General features: G+C 38.5%; 1 protein-coding gene across 2 annotated transcripts in view; it reads right to left on the bottom strand.

Moving 5' to 3' along the window:
• The window catches only part of phf24 (PHD finger protein 24), a 45,867-nt gene that overhangs the window by 12,858 nt on the left and 15,104 nt on the right, over positions 1 to 17,905 (bottom strand). For both annotated transcript variants that reach the window (XM_055208782.2, XM_055208783.2), the window contains exons 2-3: positions 12,866 to 13,290; positions 3,791 to 3,976 (exon numbers count right to left, since the gene is read on the bottom strand). In XM_055208782.2, the coding sequence (XP_055064757.2) occupies positions 3,791 to 3,976; positions 12,866 to 13,288 (609 nt within the window). In that variant the 5' untranslated portion in view covers positions 13,289 to 13,290. The remainder of the gene's footprint in view (positions 1 to 3,790; positions 3,977 to 12,865; positions 13,291 to 17,905) is intronic.

The following is a 17,905-nucleotide window of genomic DNA, read 5'->3' as shown; positions in this document are numbered from 1 at the left end:
GTATTCCTTAAAGGGACATTCCACTTTTTTTGAAAATATGCTCATTTCCAATATGCCAGGACTTTGCTGCCGTAATATGGATGCAGCAGGCGTAGTGATATTACGCACTGCCCGAAAATAGTCCCCTTGGTTACTTTCAATAGCAGGGGACTATTTTCGGGCAGTGCGTAATATCACTACGCCTGCTGCAGCTATGTTACATCACATGCACATGGAGAGGCACCAGCAGGGACAAAAATAAACACTCAGCAAACAAAAAAGAGCTTTAGCAAGTTAACAATTTGCCAGTATTTTGTACAAAATTGTAAAATCAACATATCTTTTTATATTACTTTAACTTAAGAAATTAAGTTAAACAATTTCAACTTGTTTTATAAGTTATGTCAACTTACCGCAAGTCAAAACTTAAAATAGTAGGTTGAATTGACTTGTAAAACCAAGCTGTTTTATCTTCATTCTGCACTTTTGTGTAATTTTATTATGAACTGAAACACAATACACAGTTCATATCAAATTGTAAGAGCATACAAAATGTCTGCTAAAGGAAACATCTGATTCAACAACTTTTCCATTAATAAACACTTCCAGAGGTCCGTGTAAGTCCTCACATTAAGTCATGTAATAGAAAATATGAGAAACAAAATCACATTGGGGTTTGCATAAACCTCTACATGTACATACTAAAAGATAGGAAAGAAATAGTTATTTAACGAACCTTTAAATTAAAGGCAGAGGCGGACACTACTTGAGTACTTTGAGTAAATTTTCCAAGCATCTGTGCTTTATCAGAATGTTTGTCTTGGGAAAAAATTTACTTTACTTTACTAAAAAATATTCACTATATTCTAAAGCATAGAATCATACTGTGTATTCCTTTTATATTGCATATTAAAATTAATTTAATACTCAAATACATAAAAATTGTGTACTTTTACTGTACATTCTTGAGTAAAAGTGCAAAAGTACTTTTACTTAAGTAAAAGAAAAAAAATACTAGATGTTTAATGTACTTAAATATTAAATATAAACCAAAAACTTGAAATTATGAAATGTAGTGGAGTAAAAATTATGATAATATGCTTTGGAATGTATGTTTTCCAAAGAAAAACACTGATAAAATACAAATACTTAAGTATTTTTACTTTCTACATAAAAGTAAAATTTTAAGTAGTGTCCACCTCTGCTTATCTTAGGAATAGTTTACTCCAAAATTAAATTTTTATCATAAATCACTTACCCCTGTGTCGTTTCAAACCCGTAAGTCCTTTGATCTTCTTCAAAATAACTTTTTAGATTTTTTAATAAAAACGTGAGGTTTTTGACTGTCCCATAGACTGACGAACAAGTTCACGCCATGACCTCCTGACATTAGCCTCTTTCACACAGTAATTCTGGTAAATTACCATGAATTTACCAGAATGAATTTACCAGTAAATACAAAAATGTGCTGTTCACACATGCAGTGACGTTCCGTCTTTTTACCAGTTAGACATCATTCACACATCAGTATCAAATACTGGTAAACTCGGAGAGAAAGCGGAAGTTACCTGTGGCGCACGGCCGGCGAGCTCCGTCCGTGTCGTATTTGTAAACGGCGGGTTATGACTTAATATCCACGGTCCGTATTTTCTTGTTTTCACATCTGTGGCAAACGGTCGCGAAGTTGCTCGTGACCAAACAACATTGCGTAAGGCAGCGTCAAACGGAACCTGCGCGTTTGCACATTAGGCTTCACAGATGGTGTGCTAAGGACGTCGGCAATTTGGCAATTAGATGGTAAGCTGTTTTAAACAACTTTGGTGAAGAAATGTGGATGTTAACTTCAGCTGTGCTCGACTTTTAAGCAACATGTGTGTGGAAACGTCCGTAAACAGTCTGGGGGAAACCGCATCACCTGTATAAAAAACTTTCTGATTGGCCCGATCTGTCAGCACGGTCTGACGTCGTCCGTTCTAAATGCCGGTAATGCTATATTTTTCGTTCACACACAGCGCTTACCGGTAAATTACCGTTAATCTTACAACCTGTCTTACTGGTAAATTGGGAGCACTGATTTACCGGAAAGGTTCTGTTCACACATGACATGTTAACTGCAATTTACCAGTAAATTACCAGTAAAGACTGTATGTGTGAAAGGGACTATTGTCTGCTTGTAAACGCGCCAACGATGAAAACAATTTTTTTGAAAAAAGTCATTATTTTCGCTTTCTTCTTTGTTTTTCACAAAAGTGTGCTCATTGCTCTTTCATCAAAACTATCTAAAAATGTATCCCGAAGACGATCAAAGGACTTACAGGTTTGGAACAACATGGGGGTCTTACCATGGGTTAGATTTGGGGTTTGGGTTAGGATGTCACTTTAACTATTGCTTTATATAATTTTTTTCCAGACTTTTAAAACAATTGTTGGGTTAGAGTTGGGTTTGGATGTCATTTTATGTTACAGCAAGTCGTTCTAACCCCAAACCCCAAAAATGGTTTGAAAATAGGAAAAACAATAACCAATAGGTAACCAATACATGAAACTGACACAGAAAAAAAAGTCTGTGGTGCAGACACGGAAAAATGCAGAGATCCGTGACAATGACCAGGATAAATGAGCAAAATTCGTGAGATCAGGTTGGAAAAGGGCTTAGGACTAGCCTCAAGCATTGTCTGTGAAACCAGAGGAAAATTTCAGGGGGTATTTCAAGTAAACAATTTAGGTCGAGGGGGTCCGGCTTACAAAAATGCTTGAAAACCCCTGCTTTGGAGAAACAGCAATTGTTCTTCAATGGCACTGCATGTTTTAAAGAGTGTATTTGTGACAGGAGCAGTTTCACCAAGAGGCAAAAAGTGATTCATCTCACATATAGTGTACTGCATTTTACACAATACAGGCCCATTTGCAAAGAAAAAGTAAGAGTTTTTTTGCCCAGTTAATTTTCTCAATTCACACACCATTGGCAGGTGTGGAAACGCAGCAGGCGGTAGCGAGGTCAAAGTGAGAAAACCAGACGTGCAAGCTGCGATCGAGTCCTCCGAGGAATTGCGCTCCAGACACTGACAACAACAAGTGCCTTGCGTATTATTTAGACTGAGAGATGTTTCCACAGCTGTTAATACAACATGAACTAAAACCCATTTGTGAGTCTAGCCAGTGCATCAGGAATGTGTGTTTGCAACAGGCCCTGACCATATTCAGTGTTACCAAAAATCTCACGCTCTCCAAACGGGCAAACGAACGATTAAAGCAGCCTGCACGAGTGAGATAAGCTCTCTACTTAACTCTGAAGGACGCTTGCACGCTTTGACAGGCCACTCTGTAATTTTAGTCCCAGACACTTGTAACATCGAGCTGAGAATTGGCACTTTGAACAGAGCACCGACCCTCTGGCGTAACACAATCATCTTGACAGACTCATCTCATTGGTGACCTTTGGATAGTGCTCGTGTATTGAAAGGATCTGAGGGTACGTGCAAAGCGCAGGAGTCTATATATTTGGTGGGTATAATTGAAGCGCTATATCACCAGTATCGTTGCTGGGCGGGGATATTAAAGTCAACAGGAAATAAATAACGGACCCTATTCTTAATAAACATGGGTGGTTTTTTTGTGCGTGATTCATCAATGCATGTTATTGTAAAGAAAAAAAATCTTTCATAATCTGCCATCGAAATGTAATAACGTTTTTAGCCTTTGAAATTACATTTCTTCACCAATATAACCATACAGACGAGAAAGAAATTATATAAGCCAATGACATCACTTGTGTGTATATGTATTTTTTGGTGAGGGTTAAGAAACTCACGCAGTAATAGCAGCTCCAGCCGCTGGTGGTGTGAGCAGATTCTCTCATCTCCTGCAGGGCTTCTGTACTCAGGTAACCCATCTCCCGCAGACAGCCGTCATGAAAAACCCGCGTACACATCCGGCAGGGGAACAGATCATCGGCTGTCCAAACCTCACACACGTCGCACATCTCATCGTTGACGGGCTGATCAGAAAACAGACACAAATTATTCTCCACATAGCAACGGGACCGTTATCGATCGGGTGAGAACACCCGTGAATCACAGAGATTCGGACAAAGACTTCAATAATCAACATCCATTCTTCTCTACATTAGTTCCCTTCCATTAAAGGTCACCAAATTTAGTAATCTCACTTGACATTCAGTACTCATTTAGAGTCTCCCATGGAGCATCTGCATGCGGTTTACTTTCATGTCATGATATGTGGATGTCATGCAGGTTTGATGAATGTCATGTAATATAATGATCCCCAGTAAAATATTAAATATTATTTTAGGTGTTACAGGATTTAATTTGCGAAATAGAATGGAAGTGGTCAACCAATGTTGCTTTTAAAGTCCAAAACAATGCTTTATTTTTATATTTAAGTACCGATATTATATTTACACAAAGTTAATCTTAATGTTTGCACATTTATTTATTTGGAATATTTGAGATAATTGTTAAAGAGCCCTTATTATGCTGCTAAAAATACTGTTTTTTTTTTTGCGTATTTGGTGTAATGCACGTGGTTCGCGTGGTTTATGGTTAAATAAAAACACAGTGGGCTCTATTATACACCCGCCGCAATGCAGCGAAATGTGCGACGCAAGTGTCTTTTTCTAGTTTCAACCCGGCGCAATTATCATTTTCATGTTAAGCGCCACATTGTTTAAATAGCAAACGCATTTGCGCCCAATTTTGCACCCATGGGCGATCTGGTCTGAAAACGAGGTGCACTGAAAAAAATGATTCATTCAATTTACTCAATCTTTTTAAGGTAAGTGGTTGCAATCAATTTATTTAAGCTACATTTAAACAAAAAAATTAGTAAAATTAAATTAAAGTAAAAACTTTTGTTTAAATCTAGCTTAAATAAATTGATTGCAACCACTTACCTTAAAAATTGAGTAAATTGAATGAATAATTTTTTTCAGTGTGTTCAGGTGCATTGTTGGCGTGTTGCTATTTTGAGACTACGCCATTGACCAACAAAAATATGTTTTTTTATTTAAAGAGCGCATTAGTAATATGCGCCTATTAACGGGACGACAACGGGGGACGACAATGCTTTTAAATATTAAAGGATTGAATGTAAAAGACTATTATTGAGTCTCTTGGACATAAATGAGGACCGATTATAAGACGTTAGAAGGCGTAAAGAGCTGCTTCACCTGTAGCCTGGTAAGTAAACCAATGCTTAGCTTTAAACAAATGCATCTGTTTTTAAATGTTTTTTTTAAATGCTACCTCACGGATTTATTGAATATGATGACGCTGTACCTGTGGATATGATAAGATGAGAAACATTTTTAAGTAATGCTTTTTAAAAAATCCATGGCGCTGTCCGAGTGCTGAAACAGCTCTCCGCACGTTTGTAAATTCTTCTTATCTCTTGTTTGTATTTTCAGAGTACAAACCTTTTCTTGCATATTTGCTAATTATTTTATGAGATTACAATGATTATGTAGGATATTAATACATTTACAGCAATTAAAAGCCTGCTATTTTTACTTCTATTACTGAAAGAAAACGGCGTTTAAATGTTTTAATAAAAACTTAAAATTTTAATAAAAATGAAAACAACACAATTTTATTACATTATTCTTAAACTGGTGATCTTCTTCCTCCGCTAATTTTTCAGTTTACAAATTCTGCTTTCTAAATAGAGATTAGGCATGGCACCAGGCGCAAATAGATTTTAAAGGGGATGAGAGCTGAGACTCTCATTGGTTTATTGCACGTTACGGCCAAAACACACCCATTACTCATTATGGGGAATATGACCAACCCTTTTAGGCGCAAAAGGGTTGGCGCATAAACCATTTTTCCCGTCGTTAAATTAGCAAAAGTTACCGTGCGCTTAAGACAATGTGCTTAGATCGTTAAAATAGGGCCCATTATCTTCCACCTACCATACATTATTGTTGCGCCTCTATGCTCCGCATTACTGAAACGCATAAATTTCTACAAAGCTTATCAGTCTAAAAGCGTGGTTGCTCCAATTGGCCGGCTATTCAGTGCATTGTGATTGGCCTGTTTAACACACAGTTGAGTGATGGTCATGCTTTTGTTGTTTAGAGACCCACCAATCTGTGGCATTTATCGGCAGACCTAATATTAAAGAATCAATAACCAATTAAGTAGAAAAGTAAAATATTTATCAAACCGATTATCTGTCTGTAAATAAAATAGGGCCATTTAGTGCGTTCGACTTTAATTTAACAATCTAAACCTACTACTGTATAACAAGTGCTTAGGCAACGCCTGTGGATAACTAATGATATAATCTACATCTAGCAGATTTTTGTGCTGTCTCACTCCAAGCTGATCATGACTGTGATACGCACACGACAGCTTATGTAAACTAAAGAGAGTAATTGACAACCTGCCACATTAACTCAGGTTTAAGACATATTATATAGGCACAGACACACTGTGAGAATCCTTTTCATCACCTTTATTTAAAAAAAGCAATCCTTTGGGTGTCATGAGTACCTTATGCGCTGTACATTGTCAGAAAATGGTCAATAAATGATCCCTAGTTGTCAAAAAAGTCAATTGGTCCTAAGATGTGTGGTAAATAGGTGCTTATTATGAACTCTTTAGGTGCAAAGGGTACTGCCCCAGTGACAGCTAGGGACAAATTTTGACCATTTTATTCTGGCAGCGTATTGTAAGTATTCCACCAGCAAAAATGTAATACTTCAAGACCAATATTAAATATTAAAGGGGATCAAATCTAATAAAAGCCTTAAACAATCGTTTTTAAAATCACTTCACAGAAAGCATCACTATTTAGCATATTAATCTAATGAAATGAAAAGCACAGCTTTACTTAATCCAATTCAAATCGTTCATGGCTATGGCACCAGGCAACCAGGGATCAAAAATACCTTTTCCGAAAAATCTAGGCAAAAAAATCTTTACTTGCGAAGGCAGCAGGCACACTCAGTCTTTGCTAATCAAACTGTGACATCTGTCTCTGAGAAGAGTGTGCATTATGATATAAATGAGGGAGAGGTGCTGTATCAGATTCTGGTTTTTAGTTACTACGCTCTAAAAAAATCCTGGGGCCTCATTTATCAAGCGTGCGTATGCACAGAAGTGTGCGTTAAGTGTGCATAGGAACAGTTTTATGCAAAGTGTAGAATTGATCAAATTGCACCAATATGTAGAAATGTGTGTAAGTATTCACACACCTCGGAGCATGTGTACGCAGAGGTAGAATAGCGATACTACACAAGACCGTCCATCCCCAGCGTTAAAGGAACACTTTGTCTATTTATTATCCACCCCCATGTGTTAAAAATGATTACTGTTAATAAAGTAACTGCAAATCAGTGTTGAAGTTAATAAATTAAATTAGTGTCTAACCCTATATAAGAAAGCTCCGTCAAATGCTTGACACATGCTTATCTTGCATTATTGGAAGACTTGGCAAATCATCCATTCCGTCGGGAGCGCGTTTTCAAAGATCGCGCCGATGATGCTGGCTATATGCGTCTGTCCAAGGAAAGTTCTGTCATTGTCTGTCCTCCTACAGTTGCACTGATTTCACGTCGGTGTGCTGTGACACGTTTTTTTTTTTTTTTTTTTTTGCTGATAATTTATTGTGAAACCACTTTTTTATTTTTAGAAGTGTTCTCATACCCAACTGAATTAAACTCACTGGTAAAATGTTCCCATGCAGATTTGTTTTCTTTTGTTAGTCATTCCTCCCTCACTAACTGAACCAAACAGTATGTGTTATTAGGATTTATACAACAGTTCTTTCTGGTTCTCGAATCTGATTGGCTAAGAGCTATGCGATATTGTACTGATAACGGCACAGTAACCGCTTCACTTTCGTATCATTCCGCCACCTAGTGAATGGAGGTCCTAAACAGGCTCATCTCTGAATGGAAAAACACAGACGCCCTGTTTTTAAACACTCTCCGTGTGTCTCATTAGTTTACTAGCTCATAAATCAGTCTGTGAATCCCCAATCGGAAGTTATTATTCCGGCAAAGATCAGCGCTCTTGGATGTTACGTTAAAGTTAATGGGAGAAATGTCTTGTCACATCGTGTGGACGATTAACACTTGGAAAGAGGAATGTAAACACATTTTTTTCTGGAGCTATATCTCTTATCAGAACGCGAAAACACCGTGGAACTGCAGGTAAGCACCGCAGCTTTTAAATGTGGACATTGATCATTTATTTAATCGCGACGTGACTATTAAAACATGTTATGAGATATCGCCACTGGTATATTTATAAGCAGCATGCAAAAACATCTCTCTGACACTTATAAAAAACAGTTTTATATAGTACTGACAAGAACGAAGTCTAATAATAACCGAGTGCTCGTATCGCGTTAAGATGAAATGGTAAACCAATAGTAACATTATAGAAGTATAGTTTTATTAACTTTTACCTTGCGCCAAAACAATAACAACACAAAAGACACTAAATATGAATAAGAAAACAAGTAATAGTTTCATCATGATACCAAAAACTGCTGATTTGATCAAATTTTTGACCATCAGGCCAACATGATAGCCAGGGTATCTCTGTCAGAGATGTAGCACAGAGAGGGCGGTGGTCAGCGGGGCGAGTGAACACTGACGTCCGCTCATGCTTTGGTTCTCATACGTACCGAATCTCACTAAGCAAACGTTCAAACAGGCGCTATCTTTACTAATCGACTGTAGATTTAAATATAATACATATATATTCTCGACTGAACTAATCTTAAAACTACACTTTGTGACCAAGAAATTGTAATATTTAAAATCAGCGAATACGTCCATTGAGTTAATATGAGATTCAAAGCAGCCGAAAGTGTTACCTGTCATTCTGGCCGCCCTCAAATCTGTGGCGGAAGAAGTAGTTCTCAAACAAAGAGGCTTTTAAAATTACTCCGTTGTTGTTTTCTAGTTTTCGTTTTTCAAACGTGTGCCGTCGAACTGTTGTATAAAAGCAATATCGCTCTCGGGGTCGTGTGATATAGCTTTATATCATCACGGCTGTGATTAGGCCAGAGGCACGAGGCCATAGGCCTCACAATCCTACTCGAGCGATATTGCTTAATTAACCTCATTCACCAGTAACTCAATTTCTGTGTCTGTAAAGTTCCTCTTTTTCACTCTCTTTGCCATCATTGCGATGAGGGAAAAAGCACAACCACGTGACTTATAACGGGAGGTGTTGTCACCATATATGGTTCATTGGAGGCGTTTCGGAATGCAAATGACCATGAACGTGCACGAGCATGGTTCTTAAGAAAACATGGGATTTATCATCAAGGATTACTTACTGATGTGCGTACGAACCCCGTGCGCACGTTTGATAAATCCTGATTTCTTTGTACTTAGGCACATTCTAAATTTCATTCGTAGGTACAAATATAGAACATTTTCTACGCAATGTTGATATTATTTAAAGTGCACCTATTTCATTGCTTAAAACAACGTTATTTTGTGCATTTGGTATAATACAATGTGTTTGCGTGGTTTATGGTTCAAAAACACATTATTTTCCATCTACCGTAAATATTTGTAGCTCTAGATTTCATTCTCTTCCTGAAACGGACTGATTTGGTATAAAACGCACGGATTAGAAAAGCTCTGTGTCCCTGATTGGCCAGCTAATCTGTAGGTTGTGATTGGCCTGAATACCTCTGACGTCAGCCGGAAATGTGACGCTCCTTACCACGTTTGAAAGATTCGCTCACAATGCAATGCTAACAGCAGTTAACTTACAGGTTGTTACGGCGGGAGGAAATATGATAATGTTGGTCTTTACTACATCACCAATCCCAGGAAATAAACTGTTGCCTACAATCCGTGTGTTTGTTGTAGTCCAAGAAAAAAGATTTACGTTGAAAACAATAACTTGCATCATCGTTTACTTTGGGGTTTGTATCTTTTGCATATCATTCACATATACTAATACACACTTACACATCAAAAGAAATGTAAAATAATGAATCGGACAATAGGTGCCCTTTAAACAGCCATTTATGAGCACAATTTATTCATATTACACTTTTAAGCAAATATTTCAAAAACTCACAGTGTACACAGTGGTCCCCAAGCTTATTGAATCATTGACAGCAAAAAAAAATTCTCGTCCATGTTTGGTCACCTGGGATTTTGTTATGGAGATAAAAATTAGGATCGATAGTTTTGGTAATTATTAATTATTGTTATATTAGTGTGATTTTGTGTTTATTTCTCTATGGCATCTGTGAGCGTTTGGACCAAGAAGCGGTGTATGACATCAGACTTAACATGCAGATAGTTGATTATTAAAAGGACACTCAAAATATGCTCATTTTCCAGCTCCCCTAGAGTTAAACACTTGATTTTTACCGTTTTGGAATCCATTCAGCTGATCTCCGGGTCTGGCGCTACCACTTTTAGCATAGCTTAGCATAATCCCTTGAATCTGATTAGACCATTAGCATCGCGCTAAAAAATAACCAAAGACTTTCAATATTTTTCCTATTTAAAACTTGACTCTTTTGTAGTTACATCAAGTACTAAGACCGACGGAAAATTAAAAGTTGCGATTTTCTAGGCAGATATGTGCGTAACAGTGCGTAACAGAGTCCTGCAACGGGTCGGGTACCCGCGGGTACCCGCATAAAACTGTCTCCAACGGGTGGATTGTGACATTCCTAAAATTCACGGGCGAGGCCGCGGGCGGATAATTAACTCCGCGCGGGCGGGTAGTAGTGCAAATGAAAATATGTGCAAAATTTGTATGTCTAAGGATGTGCACACCAAACTTTGAAACACGGCTGTTTTTTCAGCCAAGCGCTTTTTAGCTGTGATACTTAAGCTGTGAGCCGGTTGGTTGATGTGATACTTGTCCCGCCCTTCCTCCACTGTGATTGGACGGCCGTGTGACAACTGACAACTGACATTGACGAGCGGAGCATTTCACCCAAACTTTAATCTCTTTCAACTCTCGACGCTCAGCGCCGAGCGCGGAAAAAACGCTGACCGCCAGCTTAATCATGTCACCACCACTACAACAGTGCGCGACCAGTTTGTTGTTTCTTCTCGTAGCCTATAGTTGGAGCGAGCGTTGCAGGACTCTGGCATAAAGTTTTGCTGTTGATAGCCGGAAGCTGAACGTCTTCTCTTAGAAAGCATTTCGAGACGAGACTTAGGAGCACAGCAGGGGTTGTGTAGGTAGGTTGTTCTTTTTCTTGTTTTTTTATTAATATGTCTATTTCTGTATAGTTATCAGGTCCCATTTGTGCCGATAGGCTACTTAAATGGCACAAAACAGAGCGCACTTTAGCATGTTTCATTAGCCTATTCATGACGCTGTTGTGATGTTGAGAGAGGTACGAGATAAAAAATAAAGTACTTTAATTGGAATGATTTTAGCGTGTGTGATTTATGCGGGTACGGGTCGGGTAACGGGCCAAATATTAACAGGTCCGGGCGGGTGCGGATTTAATTTTGATATTATCACGGGTGACGGGTCGGATCTGGTGCTGAACTTTGCGGGTACGGACGGACACGGGTCTCCAAAAATGGACCCGTGCAGGACTCTGGTGCGTAATATCATTTGGTTATTTTTGAGCGTGATGCTAATGGTCTAATCAGATTGAATGGATTATGCTAAGCTATGCTAAAAGTGCTAGCGCCAGACCCGTAGATCAGCTGCATGGATTCCAAAACGGTAAAAATCAAATGTGTCCCTTTAACATTATATTAACCAATTTATTTATTTATGACAGTACAGTTTTTTGAAATTCTCAAAAAAAAACACACAAACTCACGAAACCATCCCAAAATGCATTTCATTTCACCTGCTCTTGAGCTTTATAACTGCAGAGAGAGAGAGAGAGAGTGGCTCTTCTCTTATCTCACTATTAGGACCGACGAGCTTCAGTGACCCCAATTAATTTGAGACTGAACCTGGACGCCACAGTCGGGTTTCTCCTGCACAGGCGACCCGCTGCCCACGCACTGTCAACAAACCTGAGCTGCCATTTAGTCTGAACCGAGATCAGCCTACCTAACTCAAAATCTTGACATTTTCTAGGGTACGTGAGTCATAAAGCGTCTCTCAGCTCTACAACACAATGAACTGAAGAAAGAGGCAAACTTGTTTTTATGAGTATAGATTTCAGTTGAGTCATCCACTTTCATGTATTTTTAGCTATTTTATGTTCGAAATGACAGGATGGGAAGGTCAAGAGAGGTTTTGTTTTGAGTATTAGGACTGCTGCTATATCACCTCATAAAATAAAGTATAAGAGACTTAATGGCTTTTTAAGGATGGTTAATACTTATAAGTTAATTTATTTTGACAGAGTCTGTGGTAATACACATAGTATTATACATCTACAATTTTGAACTGTTTATAAATGATTATACCACGGGGCTGTTGAATGCTTTATTCTGATTGGTTGAGAAATGTTCCAAAGGTGTTGATTTTTTTTCTGAAAACGCGCACCTAACCTGTCGAATGTTTTAAAATAACCACCAAAGAAATGTTTGTAGTAACCGTGGTTTAAGCGAAATAATTGACTCCAGTCCTTTGAATTATTAAAAAATAATGTACACCCAAGTATGCATTATTTTCTAATAATTCAACGGCCAGTCATCAATTATTCCTTACATATGACACGAAGGTGTGAACAATGCTATGAGTTAGGTTGGGCTACCTTTTCTCTGACCAATGTTCACACTATTTACTTCACTTGGTGACTGGTGACCGGATGGGCATGTCCAGCAACACAAGAAAGTTTAACTGTATGCAAATTAATTTGAGTTTGGTCAATTAAAGTGAATCTTCCTCTATTTCTCAACTACCCATCTAAGATCAATTTGACAGTTAAGATATTTTTCTGCATATATTACCTGTTCTCTTTGCCCAAGTGGAACATCTACTGGCTGGTCGTCGTTGACGTCTCTCTTCGGCCGCACAAACGCTGGAGGAGTGAGTTGATGTGACTTCTTTAGGTCCTCTGGCTCCACCCCCTTCCCATCTCGGAGACGCCCCCAAGCCTCCTGATTGGCCTTATTCTCCTCTTTAGATGGGGCCGAGGCCTGCTGAGTAGATAAAGATCCTGTCTTGTCCTTTTCTTTCTGTTCAGCATGATCTGTGTTAGGCTGATGAGATCCCTCTGCAGATCCATCTCCATTCTCAGTCACAATCTCTTCGGTGTGACCTGCAGAGGCTTGAGGCGCTCGGTCCTTCAAACCTTGTTGAAAGGCTGACACCACCGCGTTGCACTTCTGCACCTTCTCCACCTGCTGTTTCTTGGACATCAGCACACCCATGGCTGCAATGGAGCAATAAATGAGATAGTAAAGGATAAGTCCATTTTCTTAAAAAAAAAAAATCTCACCACCTTGTCATCCAAAATGTTGATGTATTTCTTCGTTAAGTCGAGAAGAAATTATGTTTTTTGAGGAAAACATTCCAGGATTTTTCTATTTTTAATGGACTTTAATGGACACCAACACTTAACACTTAACTCAACACAACAGTTTTTTTCAACTGAGTTTCAAAGGACTCTAAACAATCACAAACAAGGCATAAGGGTCTTATCTAGCGAAACGATTGTCATTTTTGACATAAAAATATGCACTTTTAAACCACAACTTCTCATCTGTCTCCGGTCCTGTGATATGCCAACACGCGACCTCATGTAATTGCGTAGTGACGTAGAAAGGTCAACATGTTACATATATGAAACGCACATTTGCAGACCATTTTAAACAATAAACTGACACAAAGACATTAATTAGTATCATTCCACATACAACAACATTGGAACGATCCTCTTTCTCCACACTTGTAAACACTGGGTCTGTAGTTTCGCATACATCATCCGTGACCTCTTGACGTGATGACGTATTGCTTGAGGTCGCACTTGGCGCATCGCAGGACCGGAGAAGTTGTGGTTTAAAAGTGCATATTTTTATTTTTATTGTCAAAAATGACAATTGTTTCACTAGATAAGACCCTTATGCCTCGTTTGGGATCGTTTAGAGTCCTTTGAAACTTCGTTGAAAAAAACTGTTAAGTGTTGAGTTAAGTGTTAAGTGTTGGTGTCCATTAAAGTCCATAAAAATGAGAAAAATCTTGGAATGTTTTCCTCTAAAAACATAATTTATTCTCGACTGAACAAAGAAAGACATCAACATTTTGAATGACATGGTGGCGAGTAAATTATCTGGATTTTTTTTAAGAAAATGTACTAATCCTTTAAATCAATGTCAATCCATCAAGAATAGAGCCCACACGCTTAAGCTTTAAATTACAGATTACATAAATATATTGCTATTGCCTTGGTGTCTGTGCCCTACAGAATTACACAACAAGATATAAAGCTTACATTAAGACCCATTTGTTTGACTCTGGCTCTAAATCACATCGCAACATAACACACGCCTACAAGGCGATTTTTTTAAACCAGCGAATGTGTTGAAAACGCCTTTCTAACATGATCCTCAGATATCACCAGACACACGATTCGTATGATTGATCACAAAATACCTTTGATCACAAAATGACCAAAAAATCACAGATCATCAATCATAGCTAATGCCACATGTGATTGCAGTGTAAACAGGGAGCAGAACCAATTCAGAAATGATGAATTACAAGATTTTGTGAATCAAAACCGGAGTTGTGCGAGAGTGACAATACATATTCGATTGCTGAATTTGAACTGAGGTAGCAAATAAGACATAATTTAAAGTTGTACATTTTAAAGGTCCAGTGTGTGTTTTTATAGTAGTTTTAAACATAGGTTCAAAAGGACCCTAAACATTAAAGGATTAGTCCATTTTCTTAAAAGAAAAATCCAGATAGTTTACTCACCACCATGTCATCCAAAATGTTGATGTCTTTCTTTGTTCAGTCCAGAAGAAATTATGTTTTTTGAGGAAAACATTGCAGGATTTTTCTCATTTTAATGGACTTTGGTAGACACCAACAATTAATACTTAACTCAACACTTAACAGTTTTTTCAACGGCGTTTCAAAGGACTATAAACGATCCCAAACGAGGCACAAGGGTCCCATCCAGCAAAACGACCGTCACCCTTGACAACAAAAACAACAAATATACACCTTTAAAGCACAACTTCTCGTCTAGATACGGTCGTGATGCGCCAGCTGACCCCACTCAATACGTCATGACGTCAAGAGGTCACAGAGGACGAACGCGAAACTCCGCCCCAGTGTTTACAAGTTTTGATAAAGAGGACCGTTCCTACATTGCTGTATGTCAACTGATACTAATTAATGGCTTTGTGTCAGTTTATTGTTTAAAATGGTCCGCAAATGTGCGTTTTATACATGTAACACGTGACCTCCCTACGTCACTACACATTTACGTTAGGTCGCGCTGGACCGGACCTAGACAAAAAGTTGAGGTTTAAAAGAGCATATTTTCTATCTTTCCTGTCAAAAATGACAATCGTTTCGCTAGACAAGACACCCACGCCTCGTCTGGGATCGCTCATAGTCCTTTGAAACTCCGTTGAAAAAAACTGTTATGTGTTGAGTTAAGCGTTAAGTGTTGGTGTCCATTAAAGTCCACTAAAATGAGAAAAATCCTGCAATGCTTTCCCCAAAAAACACAACTTCCTCTCGACCGAACAAAGAAAGACATCAACATTTTGGACGACATGCTGGCGAGCAAACCATCTGGATGAAAATGGAATATTCCTTTAAGGCCTGTGATGGGACATTTTATAAGACTTTTTAACAATGTAAAATAAATCTTTGGTGTCCCCAGAGTACATATTTGAAGTTTTAGCTTAAAATACCATATAGATATTTTATTAAAGCATTTTAAATCACCACTTTGTATGTGTGAGCAAAAATGTGCCGGTTTTGGGTGTGTCCTTTAAAATGCAAATGAGTTGATCTCTGCACTGAATGGCAGTGTCGTTCTGACATGAGGAGCCAGATTTCAATGACCTATTTTTTAACATGCTTGCAGAGAAGGATTTACCAAAACTAAGTTTACTGGGTTACTCTTTGACACATTTTCTAGGTTGACTGAAGCACTGTGGACCCAATTATAGCACTTAAACATAGTAAAGTCAGATTTTCATGAAATGTCCCCTTTAAAGCGACCATTTTGAGTGGCTCCTTCACCTAAAATTTGGCAATAGTTTTAAGTTAACCTCACAGTCTGGAATTTGATGAGAAGCTGTGCAGAATGATAAAATCATTGGCAAAAATTATTTCATCATTGATCCGTATTGGTGGATGTGAGAGACTGTAAGTTTTGAATGCTTTTATCTTCTAAATACAATTTTTTTGTTTAATGTTTTAGAGCTCACTAGTTTATAGTTATCCAAGAACTGGAATCACGCACTGAAAATAGTGGGTGTGGCTTATGTTTTTCTCTGCGAATTGATTGGATATAGAAAAGTAGGCATTTCATTCAGAAATTGAACTGGCACCAGACTGACGGTACATTCACACGGGGCGTAAGCATTAATGGTGACGTCATGCGTTGGCGAACTGAATTGTGGATCCGTCTGTGCCGCGTCAGTGCCGTTGCTCGCGACAGAAGTTGAAAATTTCTCAAATTATTAAGCGGCAACGCGTGCGTCAGCCAATCAGATCGCCTTCTGCAAATAAACTAGGCAGAGCCAGCCAATTACATTTATGGAAGATCGAAGATCATGTGTTGCGGCCACTGTGATTGGCTGTTGGCCATGTTTCAGACAAGCCTTCCGTCAAGCATTAACGCTTTCGGCCCGGTGTGAATGTACCGTGACAGTTGGAGGAGGTGGAGTTAACGAATGACCTGTCCAAGCCGTCTAGCTGATGTCATCAAAGAACAATCGCCACAAGACGGCAGAAGTATATTTTCAGATTTTTAAGTTTTTGAGGGAAAGTTAAGAAAAAAACTCTTTCACCGCCAGCGTTTTTTAAAAAAGTTGCCAGCCAGCGCCAGCGTTTTTCATGATTTTCACAAACGTTTAATGCCTTCCAGAAAATGTTCTTTTTCAAATATATAAAAATACAATATATCAAATGAAAGAACAGACCCTCTGCTTTCAAACAAAAAAAACCCGTTTCATCCTACCTTTTCATAGAGATCCCATTCAGAGCGATCTTTAAAACAGACACGGACATGCAGCAGCTTGCCATAGGGCAATACTTCCCTTGCCACCTAGTGGATAATAGCGGTATTGCGGAAAGACGGAAATAATCGTCATTGTGACATCACAAGAAGAGCCAAATTTTAATGACCTAGTTTTTCACATGTTTGCAGGGAATGGTTTACAAAAAAAGTAACTAGGTCGATCTATTCACATTTTCTAGGTTGATAGAAGCACTGGGGACCCAATTATAGCACTGACAAAAGTCAGATTTTCATGATATGTCCCATTTAAGGCTAACATATTCACACTAAGGGCCTAAAAACGTCAGTTTTGTTTTCATGGGGACTTTAATACTTTTCATTTGTGAACGATGGTGGAAGAACGCTGAAGCACTGTTTCACTGGGTTTAACAAATTCTTGTGTTGGACATCAAGCTGTGATTCAGCCTGTCCAAAGCAGAAGTCAAATAAACTTGAATGCTAGCTCGATCTGTTCATCCCTTAATCGGTGTAATGGTGCAAAACCTCTTCAAATGTTGTTCCATCATCTTCTAAATGCAAGGCGAGTGCAAATACACAGCACACATATTGCCTTCCACCAATTCAAACCTTCAAACCATCAACCTAACTCTGACCATAAGGCTCTGACCAACACCTCCCTCCCTCCCTCTCTCTCTCTCATTGCTGTTATCCCTGTAGGCACAGATCTGTTAAATCACTCCTCAACTTGGCCCATCTTTCTTCTTACCGTCGTAAACGGAAATGCCTACGAAGAAATACGACGTAGATTTTTTACCTAAGGGAGGGGTTCCAGTGGACC

This window comes from Misgurnus anguillicaudatus, chromosome 12, assembly GCF_027580225.2.
Source record: "Misgurnus anguillicaudatus chromosome 12, ASM2758022v2, whole genome shotgun sequence".
Lineage (NCBI taxonomy): Eukaryota > Metazoa > Chordata > Actinopteri > Cypriniformes > Cobitidae > Misgurnus > Misgurnus anguillicaudatus.
Note: the sequence above shows the minus strand (reverse complement) of the source record. Positions and strands in the feature narration are given on the sequence as shown.